At 45.3% G+C, this 14,180-nt stretch overlaps 1 protein-coding gene across 5 annotated transcripts in view; it reads right to left on the bottom strand.

Annotated features, from left to right (window-relative positions):
• Positions 1 to 14,180, bottom strand: part of dst (dystonin) — a 647,938-nt gene that overhangs the window by 361,475 nt on the left and 272,283 nt on the right. For all 5 annotated transcript variants that reach the window (XM_070884881.1, XM_070884882.1, XM_070884878.1 and 2 more), the window contains 7 exons: positions 13,852 to 13,964; positions 11,920 to 12,026; positions 10,854 to 10,973; positions 10,583 to 10,678; positions 6,770 to 6,897; positions 1,976 to 2,069; positions 1,679 to 1,833 (listed from right to left, as the gene is read on the bottom strand). In XM_070884881.1, the coding sequence (XP_070740982.1) occupies positions 1,679 to 1,833; positions 1,976 to 2,069; positions 6,770 to 6,897; positions 10,583 to 10,678; positions 10,854 to 10,973; positions 11,920 to 12,026; positions 13,852 to 13,964 (813 nt within the window). The remainder of the gene's footprint in view (positions 1 to 1,678; positions 1,834 to 1,975; positions 2,070 to 6,769; positions 6,898 to 10,582; positions 10,679 to 10,853; positions 10,974 to 11,919; positions 12,027 to 13,851; positions 13,965 to 14,180) is intronic.

Genomic DNA, 14,180 nt, shown 5'->3' with positions numbered 1-14,180 from the left:
AGCAGTGACAGGATCGGGCCAAGTCAGCATGGATTTATGAAAAGGAAATCATGCTTGACAAATCTCCTAGAATTTTTTTAAGGATGTAACTAGTAGAGTGGACAAGGGTGAACCAGTGGATGTGGTTTATTAGGACTTTCAAAAGGCTTTTGATAAGGTCTCACAAAAGAGATTCGTTTGCAAAATGAAAGCACATTGGAGGTAATGTACTGACGTGGATAGAGAACTGGTTGGCAGACAGGAGGCAGAGAGTCGGAATAAATGGGTCCTTTTCAGAATGGCAGGCAGTGACCAGTGGGGTGCCGCAGGGTTCAGTGCTGGGACCCCAGCTATTTACAATATACATCAATGATTTAGATGAAAGAATTGAATGTAATATCTCCAAGTTTGCAGATGACACTTAGCTGGGTGGCAGTGTGAGCTGTGAGGAGGACGTTAAGAGGCTGCAGGGTGACTTGGACAGGTTAGGTGAGTGGACAAATGCATGGCAGATGCAGTATAATGTGGATAAATGTGAGGTTATCGACTTTGGTGGCAAAAACAGGAAGACAGATTATCTGAATGGTGACGGATTAGGAAAAGGGAAGGTGCAACGAGACCTGGGTGTCATGGTACATCAGTCATTGAAGTTTGGCATGCAGGTACAGCAGGCGGTGAAGGCGGCAAATGGCATGTTGGCCTTCATAGCTAGAGAATTTGAGTATAGGAGCAGGGAGGTCTTACTGCAGTTGTACAGAGCCTTGGGTGAGGCCATACCTGGAATAGTGTGTTCAGTTTTGGTCTCCTAATCTGAGGAAGGACGTTCTTTCTATTGAGGGTGTATAGTGAAGGTTCACCAGATTGTTTCCCAGGATGGCAGGACTGACATATGAGGAGAAACTGGATCAACTGGGCTTGTATCCACTGGAGTTTAGAAGAATGAGAGGGGATCTCATAGAAACATATAAAATTCTGACGGGATTGGACAGGTTAGAGGCAGGAAGAATGTTCCCGTTGCTTGGGAGTTCCAGAACCAGGGGTCACAATCTAAGAATAAGGGGTAAGCCATTTAGGATCGAGATGAGGAGAAACTTCTTCACTCAGAGAGTGGTTACCCTGTGGAATTCTCTACCGCAGAAAGTTGTTGAGGCCAGTTCGTTAGATATATTCAAAAGAGAGTTAGATATGGCCCTTACGACCAAAAGAATCAAGGGTTATGGAGAGAAAGCAGGAAAGGAATACTGAGGTTGAATGATAAGCCATGCGGTGCAGGCTCGAAGGGCCGAATGGCCTGCTCCTGCACCTAATTTCTATGTTTTTATGTTTCCTACATTATAACAGTGACTACACTTCAAAACTACTTCATTGGCTGTAAAGTGCTTTAGGACGTCCTGAGGTTGTGAAAGGCGCTCTATAAATGTAAGTCTTTCTTTCTCATGGTCAGTTGAGCAGGGCATTAAGTGGTCACCCAGCACTTGTTGAACCAAGAGAGAGAGGATGGAGGGGAGAAAATAAAAAGCTTTAAAAAAATGTTTTAAAAATCAACATATGGAACAATTAGAAAAATATGCACACAAAACAAGTAGTGACCCGTTGAAGTTGCCATTTCCCATTTTAATTCGAGTTTAAAAGAAATGCTATTCTAGGATTATTCTCAACGGTTATTTTACTGTGTTGCCTGGGAGACTCAGGGTCCTACCTTTGAACGAGTTGGTCTGCTTGATAATACTTTCCATCAATAAGAATCTGGACATCAACAATCTGTTGGCGGATGAGGTTTTCAGACTCCAAGAGGTATCCTGCAACTTCCGTCTCATTCTGAAACTGAAGACCCGATTCCAACCGCTTGGCATCCTGAAACAAGTTGCGCATTTTTAACAGCAGAAACTCGGTTATACACAGCACGGCAGTGCCTTAAACCTTGAAAGAATTCAATACCGAACTGCCTGGTTGCATGATCAAATCACGCGGGTTGATTTTACAGGGTGTTACTTACGAGTTGCAGTGAATTTCGCGCCAGTATCAGTTTATCTTCACACGCCACGCTGTCACACTGAAGCCTGCAGGCTATTTGCTGCAGCATTTCGAGTCTACAGAGGGAGGTTTAAAAAAAAATACGAGAGAAATTAACATTCATACAACATGGGGGAAATTGTGACTTTGGCCTGTCGTGTTAAACGGACGATAGCGATTCAGCCGTACGTTATACATCTCTCCCAATAGTGACTTCAATAGAAATGAAAATGGGGCGAGATGGGCAACCCTTTGCTCAAAATTAAAATGACCCTTTAGGATTTTATTAAAGCTCAGCTATTCAAATTAAAACTCAGCTGGCTGTCATATATTTACATGTCCCTTGCTTATTTTACAGACCCGATGGGCCAAATGGCCCTCTTCTCCGCTATAAGATTCGACGACTTAGTGTGAGGTTCCGATTGTTTAACATGACCTGGGAGCACTTGCACAGTCAGACAGCATTCGATTCCCCACCACCGACATGCTCAGCTTCAATTAGCACAAAATGACACCAAAAGTACAAAGTGAAAAAAAACCCAGCTTCTACCAGTAGTACAAAGAGCTATCTCTTTCACTTCCACCTATAAACACAGTGCGTCACAAGGTGTAGCTCCTTTCACCGAGGCTGCCTTAGAAAACATGAAGGCAGGGTCGAGAGGCCAGAAACGGGGGACTGGCAATTGGTGCAAGTAAATAGAAGTTAAAGCACGCAGCAAGCTTAACACAAAGCACCGGAGCAGCGTGCAAGGGGTGGGGAAAGAGGGAAGTATGCAACTGAATTCATAGAATGATACAGCACAGAAAGAGGTCAATCGATCCATCGAGCCTGTGCCGGCTCTTTGAAAGAGCTCTCCAATTAGTCCCACTTCTCTGCTGTTTCCCCATAGCTCTGCAAATGTCTCCCCCTTCAAGTATTTATCCAAATCTCTCTTGAAAGCAGTCACTGAATCTGCTTCCCCCGCCCTTTCAGACAGCGCACGGATAACCTTTAGGAGGTGAGGCGCATTGCATCGGCTTTGAAAATACAAAGACAATACCTGAAACCATCCAAGTCGCTGCTGGAGGACGCCCAGGAGTTAATGAAGGTTCTCCCTCCAGAGCTGCCGGGCGAGAAGCTCTCTACGGAGCTGGTGCTGCCGCTGGTGCTGTTGCACAGGGAGGGGGGGACGCTGCTGCAGAAGACTATCGCCTGGTCGTTCATTTTCAACATGACCCGCAACAACCCAGCTGCCGAGCCTGACCGCCGCGCCTCGCCACTGCCGCCAAAGCAGTGAGAGGGCCGAGAAGTCCGTGCGGCTGTGCTGTGGCCTCGCACCGAGCACTGCTCTCAGCAGCTGGCCACGCCAATACAAGTAGAAGCGAGGCTTCACCTGCAGACTAAATCAGCCCTTAATATTCTGATCAAACAGCGAGGAATGCGCTGCTGGGCATGCATACTTGCTGTGTCGTTTTACGGTTTTATTAATAAAGCTGCGACACTCCTTTTCACCGCCCCACCCACATCCAAAACCACAAAACAAGCATTTCTATTCAGTGAAACTTACGATGAAAGATACCTTTTTAATATCGTGCCACTAAACCAGCCCAAAGGCACGCAGATGAAATCTTTAACTTGAACGTAAACTGCGAACGGTTTAATGATTGCTGGATGCTCTTGTCTAAAAATTGTCCCTGCTCCGATCAAACTCATTCCACATGGAAATGCTTCATTGTCCAATATCTTGACTATGTTGCCTGGTCATTTTTGTAGCTTTATCGATACATTTTTAACAGAAATTTTTGCTTGCTGCTGATGCTATGTATCTTCTCCTCGATACTACATTTAAATCTCTTGCGCTCTGTAATCAAATAGTGAAGGGAACCATTTCCAGAAGCACAGTGATGGAGTCAGCACCAGCCTTCCACCCCTTATTTATTTATTACATTAAATGTTCTTCCACGTCTCCTGAATAAAAACTGTAAAGTCCTGTCCCTGCAGTACAGATTCACACGAGGCACAGACTGAAGTCAAGGTCACTCAGGACCTGCACCTTTATTACACAGCTCTCGAATGCCACACTTGCCTGAGACCTGTCCTTATATACCTGTGTGAGACAGGTATCCAGTGTCTCCTGCAAGTGCACCCCGGTGGTAAGGTAAGCTTGTGGTTACAGGTCATCTCTGGTTACAGTCATGTATAGCATGGTAAGATACAGTTATGTACAGTAGTGTGAGATGCATGACAAAAACAACTTGCATTTACATAGCACCTTTAACATAGTAAAACATCCCAAGGCGCATCACAGGAGCGTTATCAAACACAATGCGACACCGAGCCAGGTAAGGAGATATTAGGGCAGATGACTAAAAGCTTAGTCAACAAGGTAGGTTGTAAGGAGCACCTTTAAAAGGAGGAAAGAGGTGTCGAGGGGCGGAAAGCTTTAAGGAAGGAATTCCAGAGCTCAGGGCCTTGGCAACAGAAGGCACGGCCACCAATGGTGGAACAATAAAAATCTAGATGCTCAAGATTCCAGAATTAGAGGAGCACAAAGATCTCAGAGGGTTGTGGGGCTGGAGAAGATTAGAGAGATAGACAGTGAATGTTGCTGGATTACTGTTCACAGGTAGCAACCAGCTCTCCAATACCCAACCCAAGTGGCCAATCATCACATGCAAGGACACACGGTGACGACTGTTGCACTACGGAAGGCATCAGGGTCAGACACAATTCTGACTCAACTGACACAAGCACACATGTGTGTGCCCATGTACACTTTCCAGCAGGACCAACATCTAAACGGGAATGGTGACTGGTTTCTCCCTTTCCTCGACCCTGTGGCATTCAAGTCAACTCCATGTACACCATCTGCTCAATAGACTGAGATCACCTAACTCATAACACCCAAAGACCCAACCTGCTGATTCCTTGGCCTCTCTGAGTCAATACAACACAAGGGAGTGCATTTACCCACTGACTCATCATGAGTGCTACAAAAAATACTCTCACTTTCAACACAGCACTTAATAAGAGGCTGAGAGGATAATGGGCGTCAACCTTGGCTCAGTCGTATGACTCTTGCCTCAGTCAGAAAGGTTGTGGGTTCAAGTAAACTTGCGCATACAATTCAGACCAACACTCCCAGTGCAGAACTGAATCAGTGCTGCACTGTTGGAGGTGCCGTCTTTCGGATGAGTCATTAAACCAAGGCATTTGGCTCATACTTCATTGGATGTAAAGCGCTTTGGGACGTCCTGAGGCCGTGAAAGGCGCTATATAAATGCAAATCTTTCCATCTTCAGGAATAAAGTTTGTTGTTAAACATCAAAGCTGAAGTAACTAATTAAAAGCAATTAAATTTCACATAAAAATGTAACGCATAATAGCTGATACTATCTTCACATGAGATTTCCTGCACAAAGGTAGCTTCCTGCGTTGAATTCTCTGCCAAGATTTTTCAATTTACCCTGCAATTTCTGAACTTGAATCTGCAACTCAATTTGTATTCCTGGCCTCAGTTCAAAATGAGAACATATCCTTCTTCAGTATTTGATAAAGTCATTAATGTTGGAAAGAGCACAAGAGATTTAAACACTGTATCGAGGATAAGGTACTTACTTAACAGTATCAAACAAGAATTTCTGTTACAAATGCATCAAGAGAGCTACAAAGATGAACAGGCAGCATATTCTGGACCAAAAGGCATTTCCAGGTGAAAGAGTTTGATCAGAGCAGAGACAATTTTGTAAGAGAGTATCTGTAACGGTTAAACTTTATCTGCATGGCTTTAGGCCTCTTTATTGGGCACAGGAATGCCAACAAGCACTGGTGAATCACAAGACTGAACATTCACAGCAATTCTATTTGTGACAATTTAAGGGAGAAATGGTGCGTGATTCTTCAGAACGATCTTGTCGTACAATCTTAATCAAAACCTCAGTAGCCACTTCCTACTATCCAGTTGTTGTTATTGCCATTAAAAAGGCAAACTTCAAGACCTGATTCCATGCGAAGAGGAATCAATTTGTTATGAAGATCCATCATTAAGCATATCGAATCCCCAATATACTACAGGTAGAGCATCCAAAATCCGGAAACCTTGGGACCAAGGCTCTTCCGGATTTGGGGTATTTCCGGATTTTGGAACATCTTTCGGACATCCTGAATCCAGAAACGCCTGGACCGAGGTTCAGATATTTCCGGATTTTGGAAACGTCTTTCGGACATCATGAATCCAGAAACACCTGGGCCGAGGCTAGAATGGCAGGGGGGAGGGGGGGAGGGGGGGCAGGGGGACGACGACGACCAGGCGGTGGCCGAACTGGGGGATAGGTCTGGGTAGCAGAGGGGTGGGTTCCGGACAGCAGCCGAGTAGGGGATAGGGTCCGGGCAGTGGCTGGGGCGGGGTGGGGGAGAGGTCCGTGGGGCAGCCAAGCGGTCCCGAGGCAGGCGAGATCTAGCAGGCAGCGGCAGAGCGGGGGAATCCGGCAGCGGGTCTGGAGTACGGAACATTTTCCGGATTCCGGTTGACCCCGCCATGGATTGGTCTGGTGTCCGGAACATTCCGAATTTTGCAACGCCGGATTTTGGACGCTCAACCTGTATTGCACAAAATGATCAGATGTCCACTTAAAAACTGATTCCAGCACACGCTGAGATGTCAATCTCAGGCCTCCTGTTGTCACTGCACGCCGAATGGAGGCCGAGGAGGAAATCTGATTTAATTCAATCGACAGCAATTGTCCAATTACGCAAAAATCATGATATTGAGTCAAAACAAATCCCACTTTCACTAACCTTTCCACTTCTGGCCTTAAACTCTTTTCCCTTTCTAACATTGCGATGATTAATTTTCCCCATTCCTTTTCCACATCATTTGGATGATAGCCTTGAGGAAGTTTAATACGACCAAATTCTATCCACACCTGGAAAACAATATTGGTTGAAGATAAAATACAGATCTCTTATTTTCTGAACCAGTTTCTACAACAGGCCAAATCCAAGGAAGTCATGCAGACACATGAGGCCCCGAGGAGTGTGTGTGTGCAGGTGTGGAGTACTGGGCCCCAAGTCTGGTCACTTCACTGACAAAAAAATAAAAGGACTGATTAACTGGAAATGGTAGAAAGGAAGGCATCAACTCTGGTAATAAAGTCTCCTGCCCAATGATGTATGGAGGGAAGAACAGCATCTGAAACTGCTCAATCGCAAATCAATATGGAGAAAGACTTGCGAATGAGAAAAGGAATAAGTTGCCAGGGTAATATTATATTACCTAAAATAACAACAAATGGAAAGTGTAGTGGGAGAACTGTCAATATAAACTCTCCATTTCCTTCACTTAAAGAACTGATGAGTGCACAACTAAGAGTTAACTGATGGAGTATATTATCGCCAAAAAGAAAAGCAATGGATAGATTCCACATTCAATAGGTATAACAGAGAAATAAAGGCTCATTCAGCAAACATCAAGGGAAATTAAACTACATACTAAAAGGGGATCTAAACAATCATACGTTAGAAAGGCTGAATGGTCTTTTCACCGTCTGCTTTCTTTGGCTTCAACATCTGTGAAGTCATTGTTTTCAAATTTCTATTTTAAATATGCTGTCATGGTGATATAACAAGTTCAGAGCATCAGCACTCAAAGACAAAGGACAGCAAAGAACTACAAGGCATTTTCCGGGGTCAAAATCCTGGGACATAGCACGTGGGAGTTCCTTCACCGCATGGACTACAGTGGTTCAAGGCAGCGGCTCACCACCACCTTCGCAAGGGCTACTCGTGATGGGCAATAAATGCCAGCTTCGCCAGTGAAATCCACGTTCCCAGAATTATTTTTTTTAATTGGCCCATCAAGCTCACTCCTTCAGAAGAGCAAACCACAGCACAGCAAACTGACTGATGGCAGAATCATGTCCCCACCCCACATCATCATCTTGCTCTGCTCCAAATCATAACCTCATCACTGAGGGGAGGGACAGGAAACCAGGATCCAGCCTCCAATTACGCACAGTGACCCGCAGCAGCACTGATGGTAAGTACTGCAGGGAATCAAATATGGCCAGGGTGATCTCCTGACTAGTTTCGATCGCCTGGATGGGTCGGAGAGAAATTTTCCCAGATTTTTTTTTTCCCCAATTGGCCTGGGTTTTTAAATCTAGTTTTTGCCTCTCCCAGGAGATCACATGGCTCCGGTTGGGGTGGAGTGTAGAATGTTTCAGTATAAGGGGTGTCGCAGTTGTGTAGGGCAGGCTGGTTGGGCTGGGTGCTGTAAGATTCCAAAATTCCTGGAAACCCCCCACACCACCCCCCCCCCCCCCGGCCCAGTGTTTGGGCTCACTGAAAAGGAAATTCGATTTGGGACTATTTAAGCAGAAAGTTTGGGATCCTAAAATGCTTATGGAAGAAATTTATGAGTTTTAACCAGGTTTGGGATTTTTAAAAGGTGCATGTTGGGTCTGTGAGAAAAGGGCTGCAACAAAAGGGGTGGGTTCAACCTCTGAAAAGCCAGTTTGGATATTGGAACTAATCAAGCTGTCTGGGGATATTGGAGCTAATCAAATTGTCTGGGGAACTGTTTACCCTCAAAACCTGCCCCCTAGAAGACATTTACATTTCAACAATCAATCCAAGGAAGTACAGTTTTAATCCAAGCACAAAACCCATCCAACACATGCATAATGCTAATCACCTTTCCAGCCCTCAGAGAAAGCTCAGACCCAGGCAGACAACTCGACACCAGAAACTAACTTTAACAATTGCGACTCGACACCAAAGGATAATTTCAACAATTGACAAGAGCTCGCCAGCTCAGAAAGGTCTATCAACACCAGATTAAAAACACAATCAAGTTTCAGTTAGCTGGGCAGCAAAACTTAAACAAAAGAAATGTTAGATTTGGCGCAAAGATTAAGGAGCCTCTCAGAGTATAATTGAGGGCCGATCGTACCAAGCGAACTATCTCTATTCTGATCAAGCACTTCAGAACAACAAGATCGAGGGCACATGGCGAGAAAACGCAGGAAGAAACATCGCGGCATCTGAGAAAAGAACTCACTCCAACTGGCTTTCAATACGCAGCAGAGGTCTTCTACCACGTCCGGGGTACGGCAAGGCAAACCGGCTATAACCAAAGAACCCCGAAACCGCAAAACAGCCCTAGCTGTCAAAGGAAAGGATCTGGTGAGCACGAATCCCTGGAGCCCCAGAGTTTGACCTAGTTAGAGAGTAAGTGGGAGGTAGGAGTTATTTCTGTTGTGTTTATTACCTGCAATAAAGTATTCCCCATTGTTTCGAACCTTTTTGTAAGATTTTACAGTTTTATTAGAATGTATTTGTTTTATTTGCTTTCTTGAATAAAATCCATAGCTTCTTTGTACAAAGCAGTTGTCCACTGCACTTTATCATACCCTGATTAATAAATCCAAGCTCGAGAACCAGGGAGTGGAAGCAACTCACAACCGCTCTGGGTCAGGAAGGCAAGCTGACCCTACACACCACCCCCGACAGTGCTCTTTGCCTTTCCGCTATTGTTCATGTTCACAGGTTTATATGTAACCTTCAGGGCTGCTTACCGAGGGCCATGTGGCTCTTTGTCAGCCGGCGCGGACACGATGGGCCAAATTGGCCTCCTTCTGCACTGTAAATTTCTATGTTTCTATTAGTGGGGAGCGAGGGAGTGGGTCTGGAAACAGGGCACCTTCTTGGCTGTGAGTGATGCATGACATGGAGACCGACAGTGCGACTCAATACACTTTCTTTTAAAAGTTGTAGAAATGTACAGGTCATGGCCAGTAATGAGACATTCTGAAGATCTCTAATTACCAAGCTCAGCATAAGTCCTGAATAACTCTAATGCAGTCAGCCTCATTTGTGGACATATTTATCCAACCTTGCTGTTGGCTGTAATATATTTGCACAGGATTTACAGCACAGAAACAAGCCATTTGCCCAACCGGTCGATGTCAGTGTTTATGGTCCACACGAGCCTCCTCCCATCCTCCTTCTTCAAACCATATCAGTATATTCTTTGATTCCTTTTTCCCTCATGTGCTTATCTAGCTTCACCTTAATTACCTCCGTGCTATTCACCTCAACCAGTCCATTTGGCAGAGAGTGGTGACAAAGTTTCTCCTGAATGCCCTGCTGGATGTATTCGTGACTATCTTTCTCTACATCTACCCTATCAAACCCTTTAAATTATCTTAAAGGCCTGTATCAGCTCACCCCTCAGCCTTCTCTTTTCCAGGGAAAAAAGCCCCAAACTGTTCAGTCGTTCCCGTTAGGTATAACCTGCTCTATATTGTCACATTCAGCAACATGTTTCACCATTCACTCTCTCTTAGTGTTAAACCATCAGATGTTGAAGGTAGATATAAAGACAATAATGTAAAAAAAAATAGCACAGCAGTTCTCTGATCAGGGAGAGGAGGAAAGAAAAAGAATGTAGCATAGTCAGAGGTCAACCTGACTAAAATCAATTCTCTCATTTTTTTATTCAATGGTTCATGAATTTTCACTCCCTTTTCAGTTTTGCAGTGCTAACTACAGGTAAAGCAGATAGGTAATCCAAATGTGTGACAGGTAATTAAACCGAGGCACACTTACCTCCAACAATTTATATAGTTGCTTTATTTTAACTTTGTCCTTCTCTTTAGGTGGGATTTCGGTGTCTTTGAACTGTATGTACTGGTTATAAAGTGCCTGTCGAAAGTAACAATCCACAAGTTAGAAGTTGTCCAACTGCACCCCAGAAGAAATTTCAAAACAACTGCCAAAAGTACCAGGAAATGAAGTCAGATCACTTCAGACTTCTCGCACCCACAGTATTTTGCTTCCATTTTAGGGAACCGAGTCCTTTCATTCTGTAACACCTTACCTTAAGTTCCGCAGGATTGTTCGAATAGCTCCGATCGGACATAACTGTCACGTGATGCTTGATCCATTGGATGAGGTAGTTCACCATATTCTGGTATTCTATCCACTTGACATCGACATCCTAGTAAAAGCCCAAACAAGTTTAAATAAGGATGCGTTTACTTGTACTGCCAAAATGGCACCCTTTGTCTATGATTGGTCCCCTTGGAGGATAAGCCGCACCCTGAAGTTTCACTGGAATGTGTAACTGGAACCTCCCATCCCAAGGTCTCACAGACTTTGCAAATTGTAACTCGATCCACTTTGACTTCCTGAAGCGACAGAGGACAGAGCTCCCCAAAAGACAGCAAGGGCCAGCCAAAGTGCCTTACCCCAGTCCAAGTGCATGTCTCCTCCGCCTCCCCACCCCCCCCCCCCCAAATAGGTGGGGCATTATGTACGAATTGTTAAGAGGTTTATTGAGTATGAAGTGAATAGTGACAACGTCGTGACTTCTGGATATCATCCACTCCAACGATGTCCCTTCGTGGGGTTGGGAGAATGTGATCCGTCTTCCCCCCACCTGTGTCTCTTCTCCTCCCTCCTACCCCCCACCCCGGTCTCTCTCTCCCACTTCGGGTTTGGAGTCCCACTTCTCTCCTTCCCCCCAGCCTCTGTGTCGCCATCGGGCCCACACCCGCCGCCATCGGCCCCCTCCATCTCTCTCCCCACAGCCTCTCTCTCACCGCCGTCATTGGGCCCAGGCCGGCCAATGGGAGAGTCAGGGCCTCAGGTCCTGCTGCTTGCACCATGCGCATGGAATGATTCGGGCCGGGAGGGGACGGAGCTTGACAGGGTGCGGAGTTTGTCGCCTGTCAGTCAAAAAAGTGCAGTATGGGCAGTGGGTGGGGGGCTTGACAGACGCCCGTGTCAAAAAAAGTGCAGTACAAATAGTTAGTCCCTTCAACTAAGGTCATGTCGACTAAAAACCCAATGCATCATCTTCCAAAGCAAACACGTGTGTTGACTTTTAGGATGAAATGTGTCAACATTCGATGAGGAATGATAGATATATTACAGTGCCTTACGTTTGCATTGATGCCTTCACCGCCTTCGGGGACTTTGGGAAAGACGTCGTACAGCGACGACACGTAAGTGATGACAGACTTCTCATCGGGGGATGCAACATTAACATCTAAGGAAAGAGCAAGATTCACTTCATTTAAACGTCAATTGCAGGGTGACACATTTAGAGCACTTGTCAATGTGCATTTGGTCAAATCACAGATCACAGCAGGAAAGAGATACTACAACTTAACAAAATTCTCCAGCTAATAAGGAACATTCTTTATTTCTGTCTCGTGTGAAGCATTAGAATTATAGGATGACACAGCACAGAAGGAGGCCATTCGGCCCATCGTGCCTGGACCGGCTTTTTGAAAGAGCTCTCCAATTAGTCCCACTCCCCCTGCTCTTTCCCCATAGCCCTGCAAATCTTTCCCTTTATTCAATTCCTTTTGAAAGTTAACATTGAATCTCCTTCCACCACTCTTTCAGGCAGTGCATTCCAGATCATAACTCCCTGAGTAAAACAAAGTTCTTATCTTACCTCTCGTTCTTTTGCCAATTACCTTAAATCTGAGTCCTCTGGTTACTGACCCTTTGGCCCGTGGAAACACTTTCTCTTCCTTTACTCGATCAAAACCCATCACGATATTAAACGAGCACAAAGGAAGATGGCTGTGGTGGTTGTAGGTCAATCATCACAGCCCAAGGACATCACTGCAGGAGTTCCTGAGGGTCGTGTCCTAGGCTCAAGATTCTTCATCAGCTGCTTCATCAATGACCTACCCTTCATCATAAGGTCAGAAGTGGGGATGTTCGCTGATGACTGCACACTGCTCAGTGCCATTCACAACTCCTCAGATAATGGAGCAGTCCATGCCCGCATGCAGCAAGACCTGGATTACATTCAGGCTTGGGCTGATAAGTGGCAGGTAACATTCGCGCCACAAAGCGCCAGGCAATGACTATCTCCAACAAGCGAGAGTCTAACCGCCCCGTCTTGACATTCAACGGCATAACCATCGCCGAATCCCCCACCATCAACATCCTGGGGGTCACCATTGACCAGAAACTTTAACTGGACCAGCCACATAAATACTGTGGCAACAAGAGCAGGTCAGAGGCTGGGTATTCTATGCTGAGTGTCTCACCTCCTGACTCCCCAAAGCCTTTCATCTGCAAGGAAGGTGTGTGATGGAATACTCTCCACTTGCCTGGATGAGTGCAGCTCCAACAACACTCAAGAAGCTCGACACCATCCAGGACAAAGCAGCCAGCTTGATTGGCACCCCATCCACTACCTTCAACATTCACTCCCTCCACCTCCAGTGTAACGTGGCTGCAGTGTGTACCATCGACACTGCAACAACTCGCCAAGGCTTCTTCGGAAGTAGCTCCCAAACCCGCGACCTCCACCACCAAGAAGGACAAGGGCACATGTTCCCCTCCAAGTTAAACAATATCCTGATTTGGAAATATATCGTCGTTCCTTCATTGTCGCTGGGTCAAAATCCTGGAACTCCTTCTCTAACAGCACTGCGGGAGTACCTTCGCCACAAGGACTGCAGCTCACTACCACCTTCTTCTCAAGGGCTATTAGGGATAGACAATAAATGCTGGTCTTGCCAGTGACGACCACATCCCATCAACAAATAAAAAAAACATTTAAAAAAATCTCTCCTTAACCCTATTCTGTTCGAAGAAGAACAACTGTAATGCAAACACACAAAAAATCCCACCACATTTTCCAGAGAGTGGATTATTGCTAATGTATTAAATGGATTTGTGTACTCCACAAATAATTAGAAAGCAATAAATGACCAATATGTTTCCGTCTGGCCATTAATGTGAGTTTAGTACAAAGTGGAGAACACTGCTTTTACAAGGCTATATTACTCTTTAGATCTGATCACAGTGACAGAAGATCATGTTTACTAAATGGCCAACAAGTTTACCTTCTGGGTCCAAGAGTCTCGTGACACCAAGTTTTTCGGCTACACCAAAGGCTTGCTCCAAATTGCTCACGTTACTCTGAATTGCTACTTGACTCATATCTACGAGGTCCGGCCTGAAATTCAAAACAAGATGTCAGATCATGGTTCGACAGAGTCTGGGAAGTGACCATTCCTGCAATTAACTACCGAGACCAAAAAAATGACACAAGCTCTGGTTAGATGCCATCTGGAGCACTGACTGCGTTCAGTTCTGGGTACGGCGCCTTGGAATGAGATGCAACGCAGATTCACCAGAATGATACCTGGATTGCATAGACTAATTGCGATGT

Source organism: Pristiophorus japonicus, chromosome 7 (genome assembly GCF_044704955.1).
Source record: "Pristiophorus japonicus isolate sPriJap1 chromosome 7, sPriJap1.hap1, whole genome shotgun sequence".
NCBI lineage: Eukaryota > Metazoa > Chordata > Chondrichthyes > Pristiophoridae > Pristiophorus > Pristiophorus japonicus.
The sequence above is the reverse complement of the archived record's forward strand: the minus strand, read 5'-3'. Positions and strand labels throughout refer to the sequence as shown.